The sequence below is a fragment of the Aphanomyces invadans genome (genome assembly GCF_000520115.1).
Source record: "Aphanomyces invadans strain NJM9701 unplaced genomic scaffold supercont1.2, whole genome shotgun sequence".
NCBI lineage: Eukaryota > Oomycota > Saprolegniomycetes > Saprolegniales > Verrucalvaceae > Aphanomyces > Aphanomyces invadans.
In genome coordinates, this window is record NW_008580147.1 from 2088615 (window position 1) to 2112920 (window position 24306).

Below are 24306 nucleotides of genomic sequence, written 5' to 3' on the forward strand. Positions count from 1 at the left end.
AGCACCCGACGGATCATGCAGTACTCACACAATATCCATTACGACGTCTTATGCAACGCCAACGTTTGCTGCTTTGCCAGCCGGAGGCCTTCGTGGTAGATGCGGCTCACGATCGCCGACGTTCGAAGGACCGAGACCTGGTGCAAACACAATCTTTGCTGAGAACGACGACAAGAGAGCCGCATCATCGGACCTTAAAGAGTTCGATGTTGGCTTTGATCGCGACGACAATTGCTAGTTTCTCCTCGCGGCCGGCCGACGTCACGCTTTCCTCCGCCACGTTGTCATCCAGTAGCGACAGAAACTCTATCGAGATGGCATGCAAAGGTGTCAGCGCCGCCTACTCGGGTCACCACACTGACGAACCTCGTTCAAACGAACACTTGATATCGACGATCAGGTGCTTTTCCCGAAAGTTCCTCCACGACCGCTCCTCGTCGATCGCGAGGGACAATCGCGTGTTCACATCCTTCTTTGTTTTCGACAGCGCCTCGCGGCGCTTATAGTCATTGTAGCTTCGATTGAACTGACTCCCGACCAGCGTCAACGGCATGGCTGTGTAGCACGCGCCAAAGATCATTGCCAATACTGCGATGAACTTGCCCGACATGTTAATCGGGACAATATCGCCGTACCCGACCGACGTGATCCTGTGGTGTTTGTCATGGCGCAGGTCCACCGAAGTGTGCAACGTACGTCACGATGATGAACCAAATGCCGGAAAAGACGTCCTCAAACTGGGTCAAGTTCCCCTTGGAGTCGATCAGGATCCGCTTGCGGTACTTCATGTGCTTGGTCGCTTCTGGCATCTTTGTCAAGAGCTTCCCGTTCACGACGCACGGCTCGCCGACAAAGCACTCGGTGCCCATTTCGAGCTGGTAAATCACAAACGCAAAGATCGTCGTTACCAGGGCTAGCATGAAGTACTACGCAACAACGAAATGTTGTTCAGGCAATGCCGTCAGAGCACCCAAGTCCATGTACATGCACCATACCGGAATCACCAGGCGCTTGTACGTCTTCAGAATGGCTTCCGAGACGACGACAGTGGCTGGGATTTCCTACAGACCACGGTGACCGACCTGGAAACGTGCCCCGATCGTACAGTCGACCGCACCTTTTGAATTTGGAACCACCGAAAGATGCGGGCGAACCGCAACGTGGACAAGATGTCGTTGGAGCTCGGTGTCATCTCGTACGCGGGCGTGATTCCCATCATGTACCGTTTGAACTCGAACACGATGAACGGAATGAACGCGATCGCGTCGAGCCACTGCCACGGGTTCTTCCAATTCGTCTTGCGCACGCCCGTGACACACACGTGCTGGATGAATTCAACGACGGAGCACACAAAGAAAAAGTACTCAAACAACGGCCACGCGTTGGATGGATCCAAGTAGTAAAAGTGGTTGCGTTGGCACTCGCGGCGCTGGCACACATCCACGCGGGATTCCGTTCCCTCGAGCTCGAACTTGGTTCGAAATGGCTTGACCAGCCCAAGGCCCGTCAAGTTAAAGTTGTCGTCGGCCCAAAGACAACCCAGCGACGAGTTGTACAACGCACCAAAATTGTTTTGGACGCCGTAGCAGTTGGACGCCATCGTTTTCATGCCGTCGATCTTGCCGCACGTAAAGTCCAGACGTTGTGTCGGGTCGGCTGCGCTAAAGCACCCCGGGTCGTCCGTCGCATTGACCACGGACGGCAGCGCGCAATATGCTTTGACCACCGTCTTGCACAGTTCGGTCTGTTCGCCATAGAATTGAAGCTCGGGCATCGTTTGCAACGTCAGTATGATGATGCTAAACACCATGATGACCCAGCGATACTGGAATCCACCTGACGGGGGCGTCGGCGGAGGTGCCACAGTCTCATCCACAGTCGGTTGCTTCAGCTCCAACGGCGGCGAGTGGAAACTCCGACGTATGGTGCTCTGGAACGACGCGACAAGGCGCTCGCGTAAGCTCGTGCGCTTCATGCTCTACGACGTTCTCGTGAGGCGACACGACGGATCATGACCACGTACGTTGGAGTTGTCTTCGTTGTGTACCATCTCGTCGATCACGCGCACGAGTTCCTTGTACTTTTCATGGCACAGCCGCATGTGCGCGTGCAAGTCTAGCGCGACTTGTTTCACCTTGGCATTGTCTGGCTCGTTCTTGAGATCCGTAGCAAGGGCCGACGCAATCAACGCCATTTCGCCTGTGAGCGACGCCAACCGCAAGTACGCCGTGTTTGGGGCCATGTACTTGGTCAGAATCTCCGGGTTGTCGTCCATGACGACATCGTGCGCCTTGGACGCGTCCCGCCCCGCGGCCATCGCGTGCATCGACTCCAAACTCCGCTGGACAATCTTCTCCGTGTGGTCTCGCCACGCCCGGTCGAATTCTGTCCCGACAATCGCAAGCGGCATGGACAAAAAGAGCGTGCCCATGATCATGATCACGATCGCTGTGATGCGTCCAAGGGCGTTCCCCGCCGATGGCACGACGTCTCCATACCCGACAGTCGACACCCTGTCAGGAAGGCAGTTAGTACCACGCTTCTTTGTCGGCGAGTCGTACGTAACGACGACGTAGTAAGCCGATGTGAGCAAGTCTGGAAACATGCACGAGTCTTTGTCGTAGCACGGGTCAAAGAGGTACATCAAGCATGAAAAGACCAGCACGATTTCGAGCAAAAAGATGAGCTAGAACGGGATCAGCCATAGCGCTTGACGGTCTGCGGCGGCGCGTACCGCGATCGTGATGCCAGGAAGGCTGGCTCGAATTGCTTGAAATAAAATGTACGTCCCTGAGTTGTTCTACGGCATCACAAGGGATGGAGCAGTTAGTGGCAAAGTTCCCAGTCGAAGACTGATCGTGTGGACTCCAGTATGGCTACGAACCTTGGCCAGCCGGAAGATGCGAAGGAGACGTGCCAATCGCATCACGACAAACGACGTGCCGTCACCAAAGATCGTGTCGACGTAAAACGGCACGAGCGCGAGGAGGTCAAACCAGTTGAAGATGTCGCGGGCGAACGGCAAAAGCCGCCGCTCCCGCAGCACTTCGCATTTTCGCCACAGGCTTGGCCAAATGATGAGTCGGATGACAAAGTCGAGGGAAAAAAGCACAGTGAAGACGCCGTCGATAATCTTGTACGTGTGCTCGTCTGGGAGCGCCGGGTAGTCGGGGTAGAGATCGTCCAGGTTCGGGCCACACAGCGTTCGGAGGAAGAGGGACCCGCACGATACCAGTGCCGACAACGCCATGAAATTATGAAACATCTCAGCCGCTCTTGATGAGTCGGGCACGGTGAAGAACTGGAACACCGACTCGAACCGATTCAGCCGCGTGAGGTTTTGCGGTGTGTACATCTTCATGGATGTGTCCGTGAGGAGCCCTGCATTGTGCAGCGCTTCAATCGACAGGCCTTCATTGTACTTGGGCGAGATCGCCGAGATTACAGGCATCGAACTACCCCACGCGTTCGCTGCTTCGTCACTCGCCGCACCCAAACAACGATCAAGTGGGTTGAGAAGTTTCGCCCCCGAAGAGTCGCGAAACCGATTTCGTGCATGAAATCGCAAATATCCGGATAGCCGTAAGAACCACTGCCACCTGCCCGACCAGCACACGTGCGTCGTCGGAAAGGATCTCAATTGCGCCAAGGATCACTTCCGTCAAAGCCAAGATGGGCGACATTTCGAGCAGACGCCTTAAGGTCCTGGGCGCGACGGTGGCGGCGTTGATGGTTGTACTCGGTTTGGAACGGCACTAGGTTCGGAGGTGGAACGATTGTCGTGAGTTCATGCGTCCCCATGTAGAATATGCGACGTTTAACACTCACCTCGTACGTTGTGACATTGTTTGCCCTCCAGGCGAGTCGGTTGGTTCGCTGAAAAGTGTGATTCTGACAGTGATTCATGGGCTACTGTAAACCTTGTGCTTGTCAGTGTGTGGCTCCACTTCCACGACCGGAACCTTTCGTTGGCCCCATTCGACCTTGAACAGTGGGCACTCTTCTTGCAGGCGGCGATGTTCCAGTTCTTGGTGTTTCTGGCAACTTGGTCATACCTAGGCGACGTGTGAAGTTGTTTGCGTTTTGGTGGCAGCTTGGTGTTGCTGGAACGTCCTTATTCAATCACGTCATGTCAGACCATCGAGCCGGCTCCGACTCCAACCATGACAGCTTGCTGCTCCAGCAGAAGCTTGAAGCCCATGCCGTGAAACGTTAGATGTAAACCTGTATCCCAAGTTTGTCAGTTCCATCCACCTTAGTCGATTCCTTCAAGCTCTCTCAATCCGACAGGCGACGGGGGGCCCGGAGACCCAGCTGAAGGGCATACTCTCGAGAATCTCGTCTGAATGACCCACACACATGTGCTGGTTCCATCACCAAATCTCTTCCACCCACATCGGTACTTTCGATCGCGCGATGGGTCACCCAGGGAAGACGTGTTGACCAGGCGTGTGGCGAGAGCTTCCTGGAGGCGGATTGCATCCCATGGATACAATTTCTTAACGAGGCTTCGGCGACTTTTTCTGCATTCGTATGAATTATTCAAACAAGAATGCTGCGGCGCCCATTGCGCAATCACGTCGGTGGGCACCACACCAGCTATTAAGCGCGTCTCCAGGCGATGGTGTTTCGCTCGCGGCCACCCATCTTCGGAATGGAGGCCGCGTCTTGCCACGGAGCCCTCGCAAGAGTGAGTCGGACCTTGCACTCCGCTGGTCACCGCCGCCGAGGTATGGTCAAGACGCGACCGGATTGGCTCGTTCGTGCACGAACGGTCCAATCAAATCGTATCATGTAACGACTCGCCTTGGCAGCGAGGGCGGCGCACTTAGGAGAAATAAAACCTAGATTAAAACGAACTTGAATGATTTAAACGTGCCAAAAATTCGCAACTCTTGAGTTTAAACGCATGGCGTTTTTCTGAACCTATCTCGTGAGTTGAAGTTGTGCATGTGACACAAGGGGCGGATCCATCCATCGATGTGGATCAGGCCCCATAATCCAAAAGCCACCCAAGTACAAGCCATGGCCCTCAAGCTCGCGTACCAAGGCGTCCCTGGCGCGTACTCGGAGAAGGCAGTCCATCAGCTGCTTGGCGCGAACGCCGCCACCACCATCGGCCACGCTTCGTTTGAAAGCGCCGTCGTTGCTGTCCAATCTGGCGCTGCCGACTACGCCCTCGTGCCCATCGAAAACACGCTGGGCGGCACCATCCATGTCAACTACGACTTGATCTTGCGCTACAAGCTCCACATTGTCGCGGAAACCCACCTTCGTGTGAACCACCACTTGCTCGGGCTGCCTGGCTCGACCAAGGACGCGATCAAAACTGTTATCTCGCACCCCCAAGCCCTCGCGCAATGCGATCGTTACATTCGCAACCTTGGCGCGGTACCCCGCGACGAAGAAGACACGGCCGGATCCGCCAAGCTTCTTGCGGCACACCCCGACTGGAAGACCACCGCTGCCATCGCAAGCGACCTCGCGGCGTCCCTCTACGGCCTTGTAGTCCTCGACAGCAGCATCGAAGACGAATCCAACAACTACACTCGCTTCTTGCTGTTGTCCCCGTCGCCGGCAGCCACACTCACGGGCACCGTCAAGTCCACCATCGCGTTCGCGTCCGCGGGCGGCGCTGCCGCCTTGCCTCGCGCACTCGCCTCGTTCTCGGCACTTCATCTGACCAAGTTGGAATCTCGTCCTTTCGGCCCGGTCGCCAACCAAGTGCTGAACGCTGGTGTGACGGGCGACAAGTACAAGTACGTTTTCTACGCGGATGTCACGGGCACGTCTGCGGCGGTCACGGCGGCCGTGTCGGCACTGAAGGCCCTCGACGCTATGGACGTCCTAGTCTTGGGCACCTACCCGCTGGATGGTGCGCTTGTCGGCTCGATCACCGTGCCGGCGCGTCCTGCTGCCCCTGCCAAGGGCTTGAACCCTCTCCTGAACAAGCTCGCGCCGTCCAAGACCAACCAAATCCACGGGCTCACCAAGCAACTGGAAGCTCAAGGGGAAACTGTGTACTCGCTGTGCGTGGGTGAACCCGACTTTAACCCGCACGCCGCGATTATCACCAAGGCGCAACAAGCCCTCGCCGATGGCTTCGTCAAGTACACGGAGGTGCCTGGTATGATTGCGCTTCGCCGAGGCATTGCGCGCTACTTGGAGCGCTCCAAGGGCGTCAAGTACGACGCCGCGTCTGAAATCCTCGTTTCGAGCGGCGCCAAGCAGAGCGTGTTCCAGGCGCTGCTCGTGGCATGCACACCGGGTGACAAGGTGCTCATCCCGGCGCCGTACTGGGTGAGCTACCCCGACATGGCCAAGCTTGCCGGCGCCGTCCCCGTGACGCTTCCCACGACGCTGGCCAACTCGTACCTGATCGAGCCGGCCGTTCTTCGCGCGTCGCTGCTGGCGCACCCTACGACCCGTGTCCTCATTCTGTGTAACCCGAGCAACCCCGCCGGTGTCCTCCACGGCCCCGAGCTCCTCGCTGAAATCGCTGAAGTGCTGCAGGAATTCCCGAACGTGTTGGTGCTGGCGGATGAAATCTACGAGCAGCTTGTGTTCCAGGACGACGGCACCCCCACGCGCCGTCACATCAGCGTCGCGTCGCTACCGAACATGCGCCACCGCACGTTGATCATCAACGGGTTCTCCAAGAGCCACGCGATGACGGGTCTCCGCATCGGGTACATGGCCGCCCCCAAGGAATTCACGGCCGCCGCGTCCAAGATCCAAAGTCAAATCACGTCGTGCCCGAGCTCGATCGGTCAAATTGCCGCGATCGCCGCGCTGGAACTCGAGGAAGCGTCGCCGACGCCGCTCATTGCTGGTACCCTGGCCAATATGGATGAAAAGCGCAAGTACGTATGCGGCCGCCTGAACTCGATGCCGCATGTCCAGTATGCGTACCCCACGGGCGCGTTCTACGTCTTCATCGAGCTCCCGCACTACATCGGGACGGGGTTCAAAACTCCTGCCGGCGTTGCCATCGACACGGACGAAGCGTTCACGACCTACTTGCTCGGATCGTTCCACTGCGCGATTGTGCCTGGGTCGTCCTTTGGCATTGAAAAGGCCGTGCGTCTGTCGTACGCGACGTCACTCGAAATCTTGGGCCACTCCCTCGACGCGTTCGAAAACAGCTTGAAGTCGCTCGTGCGTTAAGTTAATCATGTCTTCATCAGTTTGAGTGGCACCCCACACACTCGATAAGTTTCCAATGCGCTAGCCGTCGTGGAAAGCGACTCGACGGCCGGACTTGGATCCTTTGACGCGTTGCATGCCATGGCCTACCCAGCGCCGCCGGACACAGTGGATACAATTTGGTGAAAGAAGCCGTGTGGGTCATGGATACAGCGAACACGCAGTCAGGCACAAGGTCGCGCAGTAGTAGAGAGGCAGGACGAGGTTGTCGATTTGACACGTCACGGCCTCGAGCATGGCGGTGACGAGGGTCGCTCCCAGCCACTGAATGACCTACAACGGGCCAAAGATCTCACTTGAGACAGTCGAAGCAGGGCAACACGTACGGGAGCGTAGCGGCCGTAAAGAAACAAGTCCACATGGTACGAGTGACACACTAGTGAGGCGGCGCCCATCGAAACAAATACGGCCACGCTGCCTTCCAGCGACTTGTTACCGACGACTTTGGTGGCGCCCCACATCGATCCGATGGTCGCACCCTAGACGCAATACATCGTGAGAGATGAATTCCGAAGAAGACGGGCACCATGGCGTCGCCGATGCCCAGAGCCAACACCCCCGCGTTAGAAATCAGAGCGGCCGACGCCATGCTCGTTGACTCGTCAAGGTTGGTTGTGGACGATGTGGGGTACAAGATCCATAAGGGCAGGGCACAGCCCAGCAACAAATATGTGTGGCTCAGAATCAACCGGCCGTCGTCGCGGTGGTCCAAGTACATTCGCATGTACAACGCAATAGAGCGTCCGAAGGGAGGGGCGGCGAGCGCACGGATGCATTCGACTACGATGAACACCCCGACAGCGACGCCATAGCTCAAACGAAGCATGTCCACCTACATGCAAGCTGCCGATGAGACGGACCACCAGAGAAAATGCCGCGCAACGTACGTCGACAAACGTCACGGGCAAAAACAGCAGCACGACGACAAAGTGGTACAACTTGCGGGCTACGATTTGACGCAAGCTCCATCGCCTGGCCAAGATCGGACACAGCGGAACGACGGCCACAAGTGTCGTGGCCCAGTACGCTGCGACTCCGACCTTCGACGGCACAAGGAATACATCGACGACCCAAGTCCATAGAGTTGTGTCGAGAAGGAGCGACGTCCACGCGGTAAATACCACCGCGACAAAACCAACAAGTCCGACGAAGAGGGCGGTTGGCGACGGCGGAAGCGTCGGTCGCACGATTCGTGGAGTGGATGTGCCATAGACATGGAAGAGAGGCACACAGAGCAGCGGAAGCAAGAGGACACTCACAATCAGACCAATTTGCAGGACAATTGCAATGCCGTCACGTGGAGGGATAGCGTACGGCTCCGCTTGGTGCAGTGCTCCTCCCTGCGACATGTATTATATACGAGTGAAGGGAAGCGATGGATGGCAGACCTGCTGCAATGTGTACAAGATTGCATCCATGATAAGAAATGTCATTCCTTGAGAGACCACCATGGCTTCGCCATACGTAAATGACCGGGAGACCGCCACGAGTCCGTGGTATAACAGGACGTTGTACAGATGCAATGCAGCATGGACGTGCACGACGAACATGCCTGTGGTGAATGTACGTAAGATAATATGTGGTCCATTTGCAAGAGTTTTCGGTCTACCTGCTGGCGCTTGAATGATGAGGCACATCCCATGGAGAATCACGCTCTCGACAGCTGCAGTGGCGATGGACCACGGCGTCATAAAAAGCACACGCAACAAGGACGACATCCCGAGAACTAACGATAACCATACATGCACGATCGCGTACTCTATGTGAATGAGCGCTCTGTGATACATTCAAGATTGAGAGAACAGCTGAGGCATTCCCACCTGACTGTGTGCCAGCTGAGACGTCGATGAGTAAGCGGCTGCATATCACAATGGGCACGATGGCAACACCAATCAGGATGCCTGAATCTGCCTCCGCTCTATGTGGCACAAAGTTTCGGCAGTGGCAAAATGGGCGAGTGAATACCTCGAGTGTTGCTTGACACTGCGCGGTAGGCGACATGGTGCAATAGTGAGGATAGCTCCGCCAAGAACGAGGACTGACATAACAGCGATCGCGAGATACAAGGACTGCAGCAATGGGGAGCCTTCATGCAATGTTCGTTGGTCCAGAATTATGTACATCCACACGACAGGAACACCCAAGAGGCATGCCTCGGCCACGGTGCGGCGCCACATTTGTTCACGAAACAAAATGCGCACGACAAGAATCGCATGTATGTATCCGGATTTCATCCGGATACTGAATCAACTCTATGTGATAAAGTGGAAACAACCAGAATGAGCAGGAATTTTTTATTCGGTACAATTTGACACTTCTCTAAATAGTACTATTCAGAATAGAAAAATATATTCATCAATTCGACCTGTCGAATATTATTTTCGAGGCCTTGAGCACTTGCGATTTCCAAGGCGGCTTGACGGCGGGACAGAATGGTACTCGCCGAACTTGGAACGAAGATTCAGAACGCGCTGGGCAAGCTCAACCGCGCCTCAAACGTCGATGATGAAGTCCTGAACACGATCCTGAAGGAGATCTGTGGGGCATTGCTCGAGTCGGACGTGAATGTCCGGTTGGTACAGCAATTGAGGGCCAAGGTCAAGAATGCTGTTGACGATGACGAGTCCACGGGGGGCAACCGTCGTCGAATCATTCACAAAGCTGTTGTGGACTCGCTGGTGTCGATGTTGGAGCCTGAAACCCCTTCGTACAAGCTCAAGAAGGGACAGTCGAACGTTGTCATGTTTGTCGGGTTGCAGGGGAGCGGGAAGACGACGACGATCGCCAAGTACGCGCATTACTACCAACGTAAGGGGTGGAAGACGTGCATGGTGTGTGCCGATACGTTTCGCGCCGGTGCGTTCGATCAGCTCAAGCAAAACGCGACCAAGTTGCGCGTGCCGTTTTATGGGAGCTACACGGAAGCCGATCCTGTCCGCATTGCGCAAGAAGGAGTGGCGCAGTTCCGCGCTGAGCACTACGAGTTGATTATCGTCGATACGAGTGGTCGCCACAAGCAAGAATCCGACTTGTTTGCTGAAATGCAAGAAGTGTATGAAGCGGTTTCTCCCGACGACGTCGTCTTTGTCATGGACTCGACGATCGGTCAGGCGGTCCACGACCAAGCGACGGCTTTCCGGCAGGCGATTCCTGTTGGCAGCGTCATCATCACCAAGCTGGACGGCCATGCCAAGGGTGGTGGGGCGATGAGTGCCGTGGCCGCTACGGACGCTGCGATCACGTTTTACGGGACGGGCGAGCACTTTGCGGACTTTGAGGCCTTCAATGCGTCGTCGTTTGTGAGCCGTTTACTAGGGATGGGCGACATGAAGGGGCTTCTGGAAGAGGTCAAGTCGACCGGCATTTTGGACAACCAAGAGGAAATGGTCGCCAAGTTGCAAAAGGGCGTCTTCACGCTGCGAGACATGTACAACCAGTTCCAGACAGTCATGAAGATGGGACCATTGTCCAAAGTGATGGGGATGATCCCCGGCATGGGTGCCGCGTTTGGCGATATGCTCAAGGGCGGCGGCGAAGAAGAAGGTGTCAAACGGCTCAAGCGCTTCATCTACATGATGGACAGTATGACGGCGGCAGAACTGGACGACCTCGTCCCATTGACGCCGTCGCGGAAGCTCCGCATTGCCAAGGGATCGGGCTGCCTCCTGGTCGAAGTCGAGTTTCTGCTCAAGTGCCACAAGCAGTTCGCGGGTGTGATCACTCGCATGGGGAAGAGTGGGCTCCTCAAGGGCGCCGACGACAAATCTGCCAAGAGGAATCCACATGCCCCCAAGTACCCACCGAAAGGGGGCATGGATCCACGCATGATGGCGCAGATGGGAGGCCCCCAAGGCATGATGGATATGATGAAGCAAATGGGGGGCCTTGGCGGCATGGACCCGAGTGCACTGATGAAGATGATGGGCGGCGGGCTACCGGGGATGCCCAAGTTTTAACTAAAACACAGGACACTGCAAGTTCAATCAAATGCACACATTGCCATGAACATCGTATATCGAATTGCCACCGCTTTTTTCGATTCGCTTGATTTTATGAAATATATATGGATATTTTTTATGACGTGACAGGATTGGCTCTCGATATTCTTATGCGCTTAACTGATTGGCTGACTGGTGTGAAGGTGAAGGTCTTTCTCGTAAATATGAAGGAAGAGATCGATTCACCCACCCGCAACATGATTCGAAGCTCCTTGACGACGGACAACCTCATCTCTGACCCGCTTGTGGGCATTCTCATCGCACTACACGTCAGCAGGTATTGCACTGGCCGTTTGTCTGCCGCGGAGTTGACAATCTCAATGGGGATTCCTTGGAAATTCCCACAACAGAATGTATGCGAATGAGTCGTATACTTTTGTCGGGAATCGGATTCGAAGTTGAGAGATTCGACACACGCTGCCAATAAAGTCCGCCCGCAGTACGTGCAGCCAGACCTCCGCGCGTCCGCCCCGCCTGCATCGAACCATGTACCAATCGGACCACCACTTGCTCGATGACGAAGACCACTTGCAGCACGCATTGATGAAAGGCAATGTAAGTTGACGGATGTACGCCGCAGCTGTCGTTGCGATATCTTGATGGGATACTTTAGAAACGACATGGCGGGTCTGACCGACGCAAGAGCAAAGGGTCCGTGGCCAACCACTTGCTCAACTTTTCGCTTCCCGTGCGGAACAATGACCCACCGTCGTTCGTGCGAAAAAAGAAAGGGCCGCCGCCCCGCACGCGCGACGAATTCCTCCACGCAAAGTAAGTATTCGTTCTCGGGCCATCTCGACAACGATGCCGCTCTCCACCTCTTGAGATCACTCATAAGCGACCCTGTCCTGACGCGTAGTTATCGTTTTGTGATTTCTCCTCTTTCAGCCAACGAGTCGCCTACATTATACGACCTCGACGCACTCACCGAATGTACGCTCCCGTCTATGGCACCATCGTGATAACCTTGCGCCAGGGGACAAAATTGAGCAGGTGATTGTGGCGAATGACGCGACGAATATCGACCAGAGGTGTCCGATCTGCTTGGACACGTTGCGAGCGCCAAAAATCACTCGTTGTGGTCACGCATACTGGTACAGCCCGCATCGTCGACCTACACATCTACTTCACAGACCTGTATTCTCTTCTTAGCTGGCATTGTATTCTCACGTATTTGTCGATGACGGAAAACTACTGGCGCCGATGCCCCATGTGCTTCGACTCTGTCAAGAAACATGATCTGCGCAGTGTCTTAATCGACCGCCACCGCACGATTCCTTTGATCGGGTCCTCGGCGACGTTCCACTTGATCCATCGGTCTCGAAGCAGTTGGTTCCCCCACTTGCCGGCTGCGATGGGCTCGTCCTTGGTCAAGGGCAAAATACCGTCTGTCCATTGCTCCAACGCCGCCTACTCGCGCATTTTAGAGTCCACTCCTTCGTACCTCCAAGCGATGATTGAGTTCGAGATGCACGACTTGCACACGTTAGCGGCGGAAGCTCAAAGCAGCGGCGACGACCACGCGCTTCCAGTTGTCCAGGAAGCGTTGGCGTATTGCGAGAAGCGATTGGCGAAACTATTTGCAACGACGTCCAGCGAAGGCGATGGTGTAGCGGCCGATGCGTCAGGGATCGTTTCTCGTTCTGCAGCAACAAAGGCAGCAATCGACGCCAGTGACGACGAGCCTCCGTACACGTTTTACCAATTGCACAATGGCCACACCGCGATCTTGCATCCTCTTTGTATGCGCGCCCTCACGCGTGAATTCGGCCACGACAACTCGTTCCCGTACGACATCACGGCTACTGTGCTCGAGATCGAACATGTCGTCATGAACGACGACGTCCGCAAGCGGTTTCGGTACATGGCGCACCTTCCATCGCATTGCGACTTGTTTTTGGTCGAAGTCGACTTGGCAGGCATCGTATCGCCCGACACGATGAGTCATTTTCAAACAGAGTTCAAAAAAAGGGCGCGGGCGCGCCAACTAGCGAAACGACACCAGAAGCTGGACAAGAAAAAGACCCGCAGCGACAGCTTTGAAGTGAGTCTCATGCTGCAGTTGGCGCTCGACAACGACACGCATTACCCCCAGCTACAGAACGTGGCAGTCGGCGCGCCCCCCGACAAGGATGGTGAACTAGAACGGTTTGACACACCCGACGAGTCCCCGTACAATTCGCCATACGCCACGTTTGCGAGCGTCACAACCAATCAAGGGTACTACCCCGCGTTCAATGTGGGTGGTCGGGACGGCACCTCGATGTCGACCCCTGGGTGGCCAAACGTGGGGAGTGCTATGGCCGTGCCGTTTAACTTAGACGAGCTCCAGAAGGAGTTGGGTCCGAACGGGAAAAAGGCCAAGGGGAAAGGCGTGTCGCTCTTTGCAACTTCCCAGCGCCGATCGTATCGTTAAGGTGTAATATACCATCATGGGAACTTTGAAGCAACCAGTTTTGTGAGAAAAAAGATCGCAATCCATCGCCACTTTGGCGTCGCCAGACACACGCACCGACTGGTGGAATGGCTCCCAACAACACAATCAAGTAACATCGAGAGTGAACACTGGTGAAAGTCCGAGGTGGGTTGCCGCTACATCAAATACACACACTGCCGTGAATCGGACGATGTGGTTTTCTTGTGGGGGGATCCGCACAGTTACGGCAGTTTCAAGTATTGCACCCGCACAAGGCGCGGTCGGTTTCATCGAACTACCCATGATGGAAGGCACCACCATGTTGAAGGCATGGGATGAAGGTACGATGGCGACTCTGGTGGCGGCGGTGATGATGGAGCGAACGATCGTAGCAACAAAGCACCAGCGCAAAGTCCTCCTCGATGAGTTTGCATGGAAGTATCGTGACGCGCACTTGTTTGAGACGACTGTGGACTTGAACGACGACTTGGGATCGTCTGCGGGTTTGTACTTGTCTCGCATTCTGTCGTGGCTGCGGCTCAACTGCACCGACGGCGATGGGCTGGCCCAGCACATCCGTGCCATTGCCGTCTTCTTGCGTGGCCACTTTCTTCAAGAGTTTATTGACGTATGTCATCGAGGGCACCGCAACGAGGTCCGATTTCGTCTGACGTAGGTTTGTCATGCAGATGGAAGGCGTACCAGTGCTGCTGTACGTGCTGTCATTTCCTCCGCATGCTGTCGCCGATGCCGACTGCGCCGCAGTGATCCAACTGCTTCAAACGCTGGGGCGATGCGGGCGGGCGTTCAAGGAGTACATCAGCCAATGCGGCGGGGAGCGAAGTGTTGTGCAGTGCTGTATGGCTCGAAGTACGTCCAACGTGTTGTAACATGGGGATGTTTCTTTTACGCACACGTCGACGCAGGTCCACATGTATCATGCGATAGCGGGCTGTGGCTAACTGTCCATACAGTGCTGCTGGAGCAATGCCGCGGCAACCCCAACTCCACGACTGCAACATTCGCGGCCCTCCATCTTTTGCTTGATAGCGAGTATGTCAACATGATTCGCATGGGGTCGCAGGTAAACGAAATCTGGATGGTCGCTCTGTGCATGATCAACCACCCTAACCGACCAACGCAGATTCTCCGCGAGCTTGTGGCTACCACGTCGCCACACTACGACGCCCGCGTGGTGGAGTACATGTGGGACCTCGTGCCTACGGCCATGACATTGCTGGCTCACGAGAGCTGCAAGGTACAATTTGAAGCCCTCGAACTCGTTCACGTATTGGTTCAAGACCCTTCCAAACACGTACGACAGATCATCTTCAGGGTATCCCTTACACCCCCTCCTGAACAGCATGCCTTGTGTTTGGAGCTCTTGCGCTGGCTTCGCGAGGCGGCGATCAAGCCGTACGTGCGATCGCATCTGACGGGACTCCATACGACAATTTCTAGAGATCACAACCTCTCCAAGGCTGCCGACGAGTTCTACGAAGTCGAATGTTTCATGCACTTGAAATCGCACGTCGTGCGGATTTGTCGGTGCCTTGACAGCCTTCTCTTGCGATGTCCATCGTTTGCCGACGTTGTGGTGCGCCGTTTGTTCCTTCCGCCTCGGTGCTGCCTGACCACGCAAATTCCAGATTGACCTGCACGGAGTCGATGCCCTCGTGTACGTGATCTTGGTGTCGACGGAGAACTCGCTCAAATGGCACGCGGCGTGCTTTACACTGCTGCGACTGTGCGCCACCCAAGAGGTTCGGGCGTTGTCATTTTGTTCATGCGTGTGATAGCACGGTTTTTGAACTGTGTAGGACGCGTACAACGCGCTGGCGGTCACTTGCCAGCACTCGGTGGCATTTGTGCGCGACACCGTCTCGGAAACGGCGCGAATAACGTTGACCCAAGACACTGATGCGCTCGAGTTCGACACGACCATGGACATGCTTCTGGGGGACACAACCCATCGCCATGCGATTTGGAAGCATTTGTACGACGAAAAGTGGCCGTTGAAGCCTGTCGTGGTGGTGGAAGGCGGCAACGATCAGACTCTAGACGCCATTGAAGCCCAAGTCGAAGCTGTCATCTCCCCAGTCCGTCATAATGTACGATGCCTTCATATTTCCCGATGGCGCGTCATGCCGTCGACGATGTGATGATTCACGTGCTTTCCCCGCGTAGTTTCCGTTTGAAGGTGGGTTGCTACCCGATGAGTCGCCGGCACCCCAACATAGCGACCACTACTTTATTCAAAAACTGCATACGCACTTTCAGCACTACCGCCGTGTTCTCCAAGACACCCGAAGCTATGCATGATTGTCGGTCGGACGAAATGAACAAGGACTATTACATAAAGCACCCGTCATTCTGTCCCAACGAATCTCTCCATGCACACGCGGCATGTCGTTCTGGACATACACCGTGAATCACTGCAAATGTTGTTGCGATAAAGTTATCTGTTGGGAAATGCCATGAGTGTCATGCAATGTGTGGCAATGACCGTGGTGTGGACACCACAGCCCCGGCCATCGATCCCTCTTCCTTCATCTCGTCGAGTTCAGCATCGCTGTAAAACAGTTCGCTCTTGTCGTCAAGATTCAAAGCAGGGATCGTCCGCACTCGGACACCACTATTGAACGAGACTCTGCGCTCTGGGCTTGACATGCCACAATCGTCAGCATTGTCCTTAAGGGAAGCTGCAACCAACTTAACGTCGAATGGGGAACGAAGTCGTTCCATGCGGTGGTCGGGACGGTTCAGTGCATGGTCGAGGTCGACAAACGCATGCAGCCACGTCGCCCATTCAGCCTTGGTGTGGACCACGCCATGGAGCCACCCAGCTTCCTTGGTCTCGATTTTAATTCCCCATTCCTTGTCTGCCCACTTGCATCCACGCAGCGCCGTGAATCGCTTGGCAAACTTGTGCTTGTCGCAATCGGCTTTGTCGTGGTACACCGTCAGGACTTCGTTTCTCAAGTGCAAGAAGCTGCGCTTCCACACATAGAACGTCCACTTCTTCGTCTTGACTTCGACATACGACTTGCAGGCGGCCACGGGGGCGTTGGCAGCGCAGGGACGGCCCATGCGCACTGTTCTTATTGCAACGAAATGCAAAGTGGTGGGCACCTCGTTGGCGCGTATGCGAGGAGTGGCCTTACCATGGCTTCCTCTGCAATAGCACGATGGGCGAGACAGGCCACGTTGACTTGTTCCCACAGAACTGATGTGCCCAGTTGCGCTGATCTCACGTCATAGTGATGTGCTCACAGTCCCAAGTCGGGAACAGGAATCGGTTCTTCCGGATAAATGACGATTTGGGGCTGTGATTGGCTAATTTTTTAGTTTTTATCCAGCGAGGACACAAAGCGAGTGTCGCATGAAGTGGTTCGCTGACTCGAACTGGACGCGACGAGTTTTGGCGGCAAGGTGCACGGCGACTGCACGCCCCCACGCGTGGCGGATGATTCGAAGACATAGGAGGGTTGGAGAAACTCAATGCACGATGCTGCTACGTCCCTCAAGCTGTAGTAGCTGCTCCTTTGATCACATGTCTTCGCAAGGGATGGTACAGACTTCATCACGCGTTGCGCGCGATCGATCGCTACTGTTATGATGACATTGCGATTGCTGCCTGTTCACCCTGGGAGTGCAATGCTGATTGAGATGTTCGAGCCAATCTTAGAATGGAATGTGCGCCTCCGCGTGGGTGCAGACAGGGCAATGCAGGATAACGTCAACTGCGTCGCAATCTCCTTTTCATCCAAGCGTCAGAACCGCTCGATCACCTGCCCCCCCGGACAGGGCTTGGAAAATTGGACTTGCACCGGCGTATCCAACCGTGGAAAACTCTGTCAAACTTGTTCGAGTCATCGATGGAAATGCCACATCGAACTCGACTTCGGGGCGATGTCGCTTAGGCCGGGCAAGAATTACGATAAATCAACACTGTGTTTCGAAGTATGTGTATCGATTCCTCCACTCGTTCGGCTGGTTTGGTCTAGGTTGCTGAAGCTTCTTCCAACTATCATGGGCAGGGAGCACAAGAACTCTACTCGCCGCCAGATCCATGACGCATTCATCAGTGGAGCACCAACACCATCGTCCCTTTCATTATCCCCGCCAACCCAAGTTCTCGCGCTTTTTCTTACTAAGGTTGTGGACTCCAATAGGACGAAGGCCAACGAACTACTAGCATCGCCACCAGTTTTACCTATGGACAGAGCAAAAGACGAGGCGCAGCCCTCTCGCAACGGCTTGAAAGCTTGTCACGGTTGCGCTGCAGACGTTGTCACCGCCTCCCACGACGATTCACAGCACCGTTTGGTGGGAGATGCAACGCGACGATAAGTTGCAGATTCCTTATTCTGCATAATGCTCGTCCGTGTACCGCCGCAAGTTGCGTAGTTGCGCCAAGATCATCTTGACGTTCGTCCGCGCCAGCTCAGCGTCCTTTTCGATGCCGTACGTACTGCGGCCATAGCTGCGGTAGTCCTGGACCAAATGCGCGTGCTTGGCCAATTCTGTGTGGATGCTACCGACAAGATGGAGGAATTCCTCCGACGTCTTTTGAAACTCCGCGTCTCGGCCTTCTGTCGTCACGTTCGCGAGATGCTGCATCGCAATACCTGCCTTCTCCACGGCCAGTACCAGTTGCTACAGTCAAATCAGACATCTATGGTAGATCTGTACCCTCGCTTACATCTTCGACTTCGTCTAACGACTCCAAAATTGCCGCATTCCGTAGGGGTTGGCTCTCGAAGTGGACGCGGCCTTCCTCCATTCTGTTCAGTGGGGTCGCACAAGGAGGTCTACAGTTATTAGTGTTATGATGTATAAATAATGTGACATGGAAATTAGAGTATGATACATTATTTGAAATATGGCAGCCCATCACACCATTTGGAAGGAATCAGGATGTTTGTAATGGAACGTTAAGATTCATGTTGTGGATGATTTCGCGGATCCTGCGTGATCCGACAGCATCCTCGCATGTCGCGTGGCCTTTCGTCGAGGATCCGTGAAATCCGCGCACATACGCGCGCGGCATCGGACGAGCGGCACGGCACTTCCACCACAGTGTTGCCCGGCATCCACGCGCTGCCGGTCGAGGAAACGTTATGTCGGACGTCCTTGATGCACGCCGTGAAACAAGTGTATATACACACGCCCAGGTTTATGCAGCACGACGACGCATAGCATGGAGGACAAGTCACACAGATGCAGCGCATGATAAAGGACGAGGTGAAATGAATGGACATCAAGGTTGTAAATACGATCATTTATGCAGCAGTCACGCGGAGCGCACACGTGCTATGCCATGACTGGCATCGGCCTTCGCTTCAAAACGGCGTTGCTGACACCGGGAGCACCTTTCTTCATTTTGCCCAGCTCGAGTTCTGTGTAAAATAGTTCTCCCTTGTCTTCGTCTTCAAGCGCGGGAATTGTCCGCACCTTAACTCCGCCGTTGAACGACACTCGTCGTGATGGGCTAACTGTGCCGAGTGGACTGTCGTCGGAATTGTCGTTGGGGGAGTTTCCAGCCGAGCTGCTTTGATACGAGTCAAGTGAGCACCGTTGAGGGCGTGCTTCCAAGCGTCGGACTTGTGGGTTGAGTTGATGGTCCAATACGATGAAAGCATGTAGCCAGCCTGCCCACTCCGCCTTGGAATGGATCACACCAAGTAACCACCCTGCTTCCTTCGTCTCGACCTGGATCCCCCACGGTCTTTCATCCCATTTCGCACCAGAGAGAATCGTGTACTTCTGGACGAACTTGTTCTTGGCAACGTCAGCTTTCTCGTAGAACACTGTCAGGACTTGGTTGCGCATGTGCCAGAAGCGGCACTTCCAGATATTCAGCGTCCACTTCTTCGTCTTGGTGTCGATGTAGGAATTGCATGTCACGTACTCGTCGGAGGCGTCCATAGTGGTGGCGGCGTGTCGTGCGTCTGCGTCGAAGGGTGGGTGGTGCAAGATTCGTGAACTGCACCGGGGCGTTCGCAAGTGCAACGTGATTTCAGACGACTGTTCTTAACGGGTTCAATACAGGTTAAAGCCTCATCTATTCATCTGAAATTTGAGCATCTAACCCTGGAAGTACTACGAAGTACTAGTACTAGTATACAGAATAAAAACTTGTCAATTTTCGATAAATGAATTTTCTTATTCACTATCATTGGCTGCAACGAGCGAATTTCAATCCGCGTGTTTGACCGACTATCTGGATACGATTCGCCATACTGTCGTATGATTGGTGAGTCTGTCGGAACAATTGGTGCGATCCAGTCAGTACGGTGAGTACTCTGTGCATCGACAATTGGACAACGATAACACGGGTTTTGAACTCTAACACCACAAGCTCTCTCTACAAAGTCTACAAAGCACAGTTGTGGTCGTGCCACATGAAAGAACTCGATGGCTGCAAGTTGGTCTTATCCGTCGAGCATCGTCCTTCGCCCGAGGGCTACTTTTCTCCTTAGAAAGTCTAGATAGAATTATCAAGGTTTTTACTCCAATTCAATTCTATTCATATTGAAAACTTGATGGTACAGTTCTCAATGTGCAAATGCAATAAATTCATTAACAGTAAGTTAAAAACCTTGGCGTCATTTTTGTTCCGGACGGTATCAAGTTGAATATTGTCCAATCCTATCATGTTGTTTTGCTGAGTTCGTGATATCTCAGCAACAGTCAATGCGATCGACCGATCCTTGCTTTGAAAAAGTCATCATCCAATCAAAAGTACTAATCTAGTTGGCCATCCAATCTCGTTTCAGAATTTGTAAGGTGCAATTGATTTCGGCAGTATTGCACATGCGCGGATAAAATGGCAAACGCAACAAATCCAACCGACAATGCTATGATTGGTCAAATATACAAAAAGAATTATTGATTACAACCAGTGCGCAATAAGTAGAGGGGATACCCCTCTACTTAATTGTCCGCCAGGTTTCCCTATTGGGCGTGGAACCACACTACAATTTTACAATTTATGACCTCGCTTCCTTTTTCGGACTTCTTTTAACAAACTTGAATAATTACCTGTGTGACCAGCAAAGGCAGCCTCAAACAGATCATAGCTTTGGTACTTTGAGAAAGCAACTCCCAAAGTCTGTCTCTCAGAGTACTTTCGACGATCGCACTTGATCATGTCCTTCGTAAAGTCTTTGATGGCACAGAACAAGCCGCTCTTGGGACATGGAGTGAACCATTGATCCCACGCATCTCTACCAGATCGTGCCGTTGGAATGGTCTTGGTCACCACGCACTCCCCAAGGGTTCGGCGTCTCGACGCCAACAACTTTCTTCACACGCATTGATTATGTCGTACAACCTCAACATACTTGTACCAGACGCAACTTGAACCACGCCATGGACCGAGCAGTTGTGCTTTCTCAGCAGATTGCGGTGGTCGATACCGTCGCTGATGCTTCTGGTCACCAGATACGCGCAACGCGTTTTGGCATCCGTCCACCGGCACCACGCCATCAACACTCGAAAATTGAACTTCCGTTCTGGCGACTCAAACACCCTGCAGAAGCAGCCTCCTCGCCGAATACTGTGCAATGAGATGCCGATGGGCAGACTCGGCGACGACTGCACCAAGTCTTGGACAACGCGTCGAACATAGTTCTGATCGAGAGGTTTGATCCAGTCCAAGCGAACTTGACCATGTTGGCTTGACACAGTTCGGAAAACGCATGCGTCTTGCGACACATTGGCGTCGATTTGACGGACTTTGTCTAGGTAGCCTTCGTACAGGGTGCAGACGCGGAGACATGGATACGAAGTCTCGTCGACCAAATGGTAAACTTGACATTCCTTCTCAACACTCTCTTTTTTATGCCATCGCAGGCGAATGGACACGTATCGACCATATTCGTCTTCCCCCAAGGCGATGTCGCGCCACTTCAGCGCCAATACCTCACCGATTCGAAAGCAGCAGCACAGTAGAAGCTGTAACTTGGCTGCAACAAAGGGATTGTGGTTGTCAAAGAAATAGATCAAAGTTGACAACTCTTGAATAGTCAAGGGGTGGGCCTTCTTTTCGTCGTCAACATTGTTCTGCCGATTGACCTTCTGCAAACCAATGACGTAGCGTCTCGCACGTGTGCCTTGTGCTGGGTTGGGGGACACCAACGTGGTTTTGCGGAGTCTACGGTGTGGGCTTTTCTTCCCAAACTGTACAGATGATGGAGGAAGTCCGTGCAATCCTCGGTCGTGACAGCTTTAGGGTTGAGCCCGCTCTTGTGCTGAGCACAGTACGCCTCGAACTGGCGTTGGTATGCCAAGTATGTCCTCCCTGTGGAGGCCCCATGAAGGAGTTTTGAATCGTCTGCTTCATCGGTGTCCTCTCCATCTCTTTTTGGAATGTGAACAGGTCAGTAGAAACGGCGTGAAACGAAACGACTTTAGGATTTAACAAACATGGCTTGTATATGTATAATGTTAAGGATATGTAGATGCACCGACACATTCCTCGTCCAATAGGAAATCGACAATTCTAATGGACCACTAGAATTCGTTTCTATTGTCGGTTGTCCAATCATCTCCCATTATATTGTCGGTTTGTTGTCGCGTCGGAAGTATACTTCCTCCGTTCCAGTACATTTGCATGACTTTACGTCAACAACCTCAACTCGGGACACCCAAAATGGCGGAAAGATAGCCAATAAAAAGCTCTACAGCCAGCTATTTTCAGAACAATTTAATTCCCTATAACACCCGAGGTATAGACTGGCTACTGTTGGCTACAATGACAAAATTCTTTGAAACTTCGTCATTTCTTATCCTTTTGCCTTCAAACCAAGTGCAAACGCTTCGTCTTGGTGCGTAGATATGCGTAGATATTGCTAGCACCATTCAAAATCGCAAAAACGTCTCCTTGGAGGCTCGCTACGGAAAAAACATGCCGCGCCCCACGACCGGTTGTAACCTTACCGACGACCAAAGGTCGGCGGTTTACCATCGACTGCTGCACCTCAAAAAAGAAGGCCGTGTTGGGCACGGCGAGATAAAGGAGCTCATGCGCACCTTTAACGTCAACCAAGCTACAATCTCTCGGATCTGGACACGAGGGTGCACGTCAGCTTCTCTTACCGAGTGTGCCAAGGTTGCTTCCAAGATGACCGGACGGATTGCAGGCACACGCAAGTACTCAGACGAAGGTGCTCGCGACATTATTTCGAATGTCCCCCACCACCTTCGGTGCAACTTTCACTCATTGGAGTCACCAACGGGCATCCCGAAGACAACTCTTAGGCGTCTCCTCAAAGCTAAGAAGCTTCGTCGAACAACGAATCGGCTCAAGCCTATGTTGACGGCAGATCATCGCCTTGCACGATACAACTTTGCCAAGTCATTCATGCGTGCTGGTCAGCTTGGCACTCGTCGTTGGCATGACATGATGGGCATTGTTCATATCGACGAGAAGTTGTTTTACATCACACAAGTCAACCGTCGATTCTATCTTTGGCACGACGAGGCCGTTCCACAACGTAAAGCCCAGTCAAAACGGCATATCACGAAGGTCATGTTCTTGTGTGCTGTTGCTCGTCCTCGGCATGACAGCCAACGTCATGCAATGTGGGATGGCAAGGCTGGTCTATGGCCATTCGTTGAGACCAAGTTGGCAAAGCGGAAGAGCAAGAATCGAGACCGCGGCACTCCTGTGACTGTTCCTATGAGCGTGACCAAGCCCATTTACAGCAACTACCTGATTGACAAGGTGTTTCCAGCAATCCAATCCAAGTGGCCTGATCGTCGTGGAAGACCCATTTTTGTGCAACAAGACAATACAAAACCGCATTTGGCGGCGGATGACGCTGCCGTGAAGGCGGCGGGTCAGATGAACGGTTGGAACATCCAGCTCACGGTCAGCGCAAAGCCAGGACTTCAATGTTCTTGACCTTGGATTCTTTAATGCCATCCAGTGCTTGCAGCATCAGACTACTGCTCGATCAATCGATGACCTCATTCAGTGCGTTGAAGGAGCGTTCAAGAATCTGAAGTGGGCCATTTTGGACAAGACCTTCATGGCTTTACAGAAGGTTTTGGAGGAGTCAATGAAGATGGACAGCGACAATGTGTACAAGCTACCGCATTTGAAGAAGGACATTCAACTGAAGGCGGGTCATCATGAGTTGCGGCCGTCATTCGACGAAGAAGTCCTTTTCGCTATTGATTTGATGGAGAGTCGATTGCAGGACGAGCAAAGAGTCGACGAAATTGTAGGTTTAATAGGTAGTGGGCTTCGTGTCTCGGGATCTAGGCTCTTGACAGCATTGATGAGCTCGTGGAACGACTGAATGATGTTGCAGTAGTGAAGCACATCATCCACCTGTTCGTCGTAAATTGTTAAACTTGAGTAAAAATATATGAAACACCCCGAAATGTCCTGAATTTGGATACAAACTTCCAGATGTAGAATGCTGCAAAAAAGTCATGCAAATGTACTGGAACGGAGGAAGTATGTTGGTATGTCAACCAAATTAATAGGTATTATAACAAATTTCAAAATTGATGGCATAAAATTAGAAGAAATACCATTCATAGCCAACGTCAGGTACTTTATTTGATTTGTCATGTGTGAACAGACTACCCTCCAATTATTGTAATTTCATTTATCAAAATATACAAGGCCCCTTCATCATGTTCTTCCTCGAAGGACAATTAAGTTTA

The 24306-nt window shown here is 53.4% G+C and overlaps 10 protein-coding genes across 13 annotated transcripts in view; 5 read left to right on the forward strand and 5 right to left on the reverse strand.

Annotated features, from left to right (window-relative positions):
* Positions 1 to 16: 16 nt before the first annotated feature.
* Positions 17 to 3510, reverse strand: H310_01467. Of its 2 annotated transcripts, XM_008864576.1 has the most exons (10): positions 2885 to 3510; positions 2735 to 2800; positions 2562 to 2686; positions 2024 to 2513; positions 1118 to 1978; positions 996 to 1061; positions 697 to 926; positions 367 to 650; positions 194 to 306; positions 17 to 137 (listed from the first exon to the last, which is right to left on the reverse strand). In XM_008864576.1, the coding sequence occupies exons 1-10, from the start codon at positions 3449 to 3451 to the stop codon at positions 39 to 41; spliced, it is 2901 nt and encodes a 966-aa protein (XP_008862798.1). In that variant the 5' UTR covers positions 3452 to 3510; the 3' UTR covers positions 17 to 38. The 2 variants fall into 2 exon arrangements, with proteins under 2 accessions (XP_008862798.1, XP_008862799.1); XM_008864577.1 differs by having other exon boundaries at positions 367 to 926.
* Positions 3511 to 4952: 1442 nt separating this feature from the next.
* H310_01468 (hypothetical protein) lies at positions 4953 to 9389 on the reverse strand. 3 transcript variants are annotated; one of them, XM_008864578.1, is made up of 8 exons: positions 9172 to 9389; positions 9027 to 9124; positions 8816 to 8965; positions 8595 to 8758; positions 8094 to 8546; positions 7733 to 8038; positions 7533 to 7685; positions 4953 to 7479 (listed from the first exon to the last, which is right to left on the reverse strand). In XM_008864578.1, exons 1-8 carry the CDS (start codon positions 9381 to 9383, stop codon positions 7348 to 7350), a joined length of 1668 nt encoding a protein of 555 aa, XP_008862800.1. In that variant the 5' UTR covers positions 9384 to 9389; the 3' UTR covers positions 4953 to 7347. The 3 variants fall into 3 exon arrangements, with proteins under 3 accessions (XP_008862800.1, XP_008862801.1, XP_008862802.1); XM_008864579.1 differs by having other exon boundaries at positions 8816 to 8982; positions 9172 to 9382; XM_008864580.1 differs by having other exon boundaries at positions 7533 to 8038; positions 8816 to 8982; positions 9172 to 9382.
* H310_01469 (hypothetical protein) lies at positions 4964 to 7302 on the forward strand. The gene has a single exon (XM_008864581.1). It carries the CDS (start codon positions 4981 to 4983, stop codon positions 7165 to 7167), a length of 2187 nt encoding a protein of 728 aa, XP_008862803.1. The 5' UTR covers positions 4964 to 4980; the 3' UTR covers positions 7168 to 7302.
* A 184-nt stretch (positions 9390 to 9573) lies between the features above and the next one.
* H310_01470 (signal recognition particle protein SRP54) lies at positions 9574 to 11244 on the forward strand. The gene has a single exon (XM_008864582.1). The coding sequence runs from the start codon at positions 9639 to 9641 to the stop codon at positions 11160 to 11162; it is 1524 nt and encodes a 507-aa protein (XP_008862804.1). The 5' UTR covers positions 9574 to 9638; the 3' UTR covers positions 11163 to 11244.
* Positions 11245 to 11605: 361 nt separating this feature from the next.
* Positions 11606 to 13657, forward strand: H310_01471 (hypothetical protein). Its single transcript, XM_008864583.1, has 5 exons — positions 11606 to 11759; positions 11818 to 11975; positions 12064 to 12137; positions 12181 to 12298; positions 12357 to 13657. Exons 1-5 carry the CDS (start codon positions 11691 to 11693, stop codon positions 13618 to 13620), a joined length of 1683 nt encoding a protein of 560 aa, XP_008862805.1. The 5' UTR covers positions 11606 to 11690; the 3' UTR covers positions 13621 to 13657.
* Positions 13658 to 13919: 262 nt separating this feature from the next.
* Positions 13920 to 15998, forward strand: H310_01472 (hypothetical protein; the record flags this gene model as incomplete). Its single annotated transcript, XM_008864584.1, has 10 exons — positions 13920 to 13961; positions 14013 to 14248; positions 14310 to 14490; positions 14547 to 14704; positions 14765 to 14935; positions 14984 to 15036; positions 15082 to 15217; positions 15270 to 15383; positions 15441 to 15731; positions 15808 to 15998. Coding segments are annotated over 10 exons (1517 nt in total), but the record flags the coding sequence as incomplete, so codon positions are not given.
* H310_01473 (hypothetical protein) lies at positions 15858 to 16902 on the reverse strand. Its single transcript, XM_008864585.1, has 2 exons — positions 16047 to 16902; positions 15858 to 15969 (listed from the first exon to the last, which is right to left on the reverse strand). The coding sequence occupies exon 1, from the start codon at positions 16708 to 16710 to the stop codon at positions 16105 to 16107; it is 606 nt and encodes a 201-aa protein (XP_008862807.1). The 5' UTR covers positions 16711 to 16902; the 3' UTR covers positions 15858 to 15969; positions 16047 to 16104.
* Positions 16903 to 17708: 806 nt separating this feature from the next.
* On the reverse strand, positions 17709 to 18475 carry H310_01474 (hypothetical protein). Its single transcript, XM_008864586.1, has 2 exons — positions 18326 to 18475; positions 17709 to 18279 (listed from the first exon to the last, which is right to left on the reverse strand). Exons 1-2 carry the CDS (start codon positions 18404 to 18406, stop codon positions 17986 to 17988), a joined length of 375 nt encoding a protein of 124 aa, XP_008862808.1. The 5' UTR covers positions 18407 to 18475; the 3' UTR covers positions 17709 to 17985.
* A 388-nt stretch (positions 18476 to 18863) lies between these two features.
* Positions 18864 to 19621, reverse strand: H310_01475 (hypothetical protein). The gene has a single exon (XM_008864587.1). It carries the CDS (start codon positions 19549 to 19551, stop codon positions 18937 to 18939), a length of 615 nt encoding a protein of 204 aa, XP_008862809.1. The 5' UTR covers positions 19552 to 19621; the 3' UTR covers positions 18864 to 18936.
* Positions 19622 to 22750: 3129 nt separating this feature from the next.
* H310_01476 (hypothetical protein) overlaps positions 22751 to 24306 on the forward strand; it is a gene marked incomplete at both ends in the record, with an annotated part of 2292 nt that continues 736 nt past the window's right edge. The window contains 3 exons of the mRNA XM_008864588.1: positions 22751 to 23500; positions 23607 to 23855; positions 23897 to 23974. Of these exons, the coding sequence (XP_008862810.1) occupies positions 22751 to 23500; positions 23607 to 23855; positions 23897 to 23974 (1077 nt within the window). The remainder of the gene's footprint in view (positions 23501 to 23606; positions 23856 to 23896; positions 23975 to 24306) is intronic.

Excerpts from the sequence above, each read along its gene's own strand:
- H310_01467 (XM_008864576.1), bottom strand. The coding sequence starts at position 3,451 with ATGCCTGTAATCTCGGCGATCTCGCCCAAGTACAATGAAGGCCTGTCG. Across the intron at positions 2,514-2,561 it reads GCTTACTACGTCGTCGTTAC|GGTGTCGACTGTCGGGTATG; the intron begins GTACGACTCGCC and ends CCTTCCTGACAG. Across the intron at positions 1,979-2,023 it reads ACAACGAAGACAACTCCAAC|AGCATGAAGCGCACGAGCTT; the intron begins GTACGTGGTCAT and ends AGAACGTCGTAG.
- H310_01469 (XM_008864581.1), top strand. The coding sequence starts at position 4,981 with ATGTGGATCAGGCCCCATAATCCAAAAGCCACCCAAGTACAAGCCATG.
- H310_01468 (XM_008864578.1), bottom strand. The coding sequence starts at position 9,383 with ATGTGGCGCCGCACCGTGGCCGAGGCATGCCTCTTGGGTGTTCCTGTC. Across the intron at positions 8,759-8,815 it reads CATCATTCAAGCGCCAGCAG|GCATGTTCGTCGTGCACGTC; the intron begins GTAGACCGAAAA and ends CATTCACCACAG. Across the intron at positions 8,547-8,594 it reads TCTTGTACACATTGCAGCAG|GGAGGAGCACTGCACCAAGC; the intron begins GTCTGCCATCCA and ends TACATGTCGCAG.
- H310_01470 (XM_008864582.1), top strand. The coding sequence starts at position 9,639 with ATGGTACTCGCCGAACTTGGAACGAAGATTCAGAACGCGCTGGGCAAG.
- H310_01471 (XM_008864583.1), top strand. The coding sequence starts at position 11,691 with ATGTACCAATCGGACCACCACTTGCTCGATGACGAAGACCACTTGCAG. Across the intron at positions 11,760-11,817 it reads ACGCATTGATGAAAGGCAAT|AAACGACATGGCGGGTCTGA; the intron begins GTAAGTTGACGG and ends GGGATACTTTAG. Across the intron at positions 12,138-12,180 it reads CCTCGACGCACTCACCGAAT|GGGACAAAATTGAGCAGGTG; the intron begins GTACGCTCCCGT and ends ACCTTGCGCCAG.
- H310_01473 (XM_008864585.1), bottom strand. The coding sequence starts at position 16,710 with ATGGGCCGTCCCTGCGCTGCCAACGCCCCCGTGGCCGCCTGCAAGTCG.
- H310_01474 (XM_008864586.1), bottom strand. The coding sequence starts at position 18,406 with ATGGAGGAAGGCCGCGTCCACTTCGAGAGCCAACCCCTACGGAATGCG. Across the intron at positions 18,280-18,325 it reads CGTTAGACGAAGTCGAAGAT|CAACTGGTACTGGCCGTGGA; the intron begins GTAAGCGAGGGT and ends ATTTGACTGTAG.
- H310_01475 (XM_008864587.1), bottom strand. The coding sequence starts at position 19,551 with ATGGACGCCTCCGACGAGTACGTGACATGCAATTCCTACATCGACACC.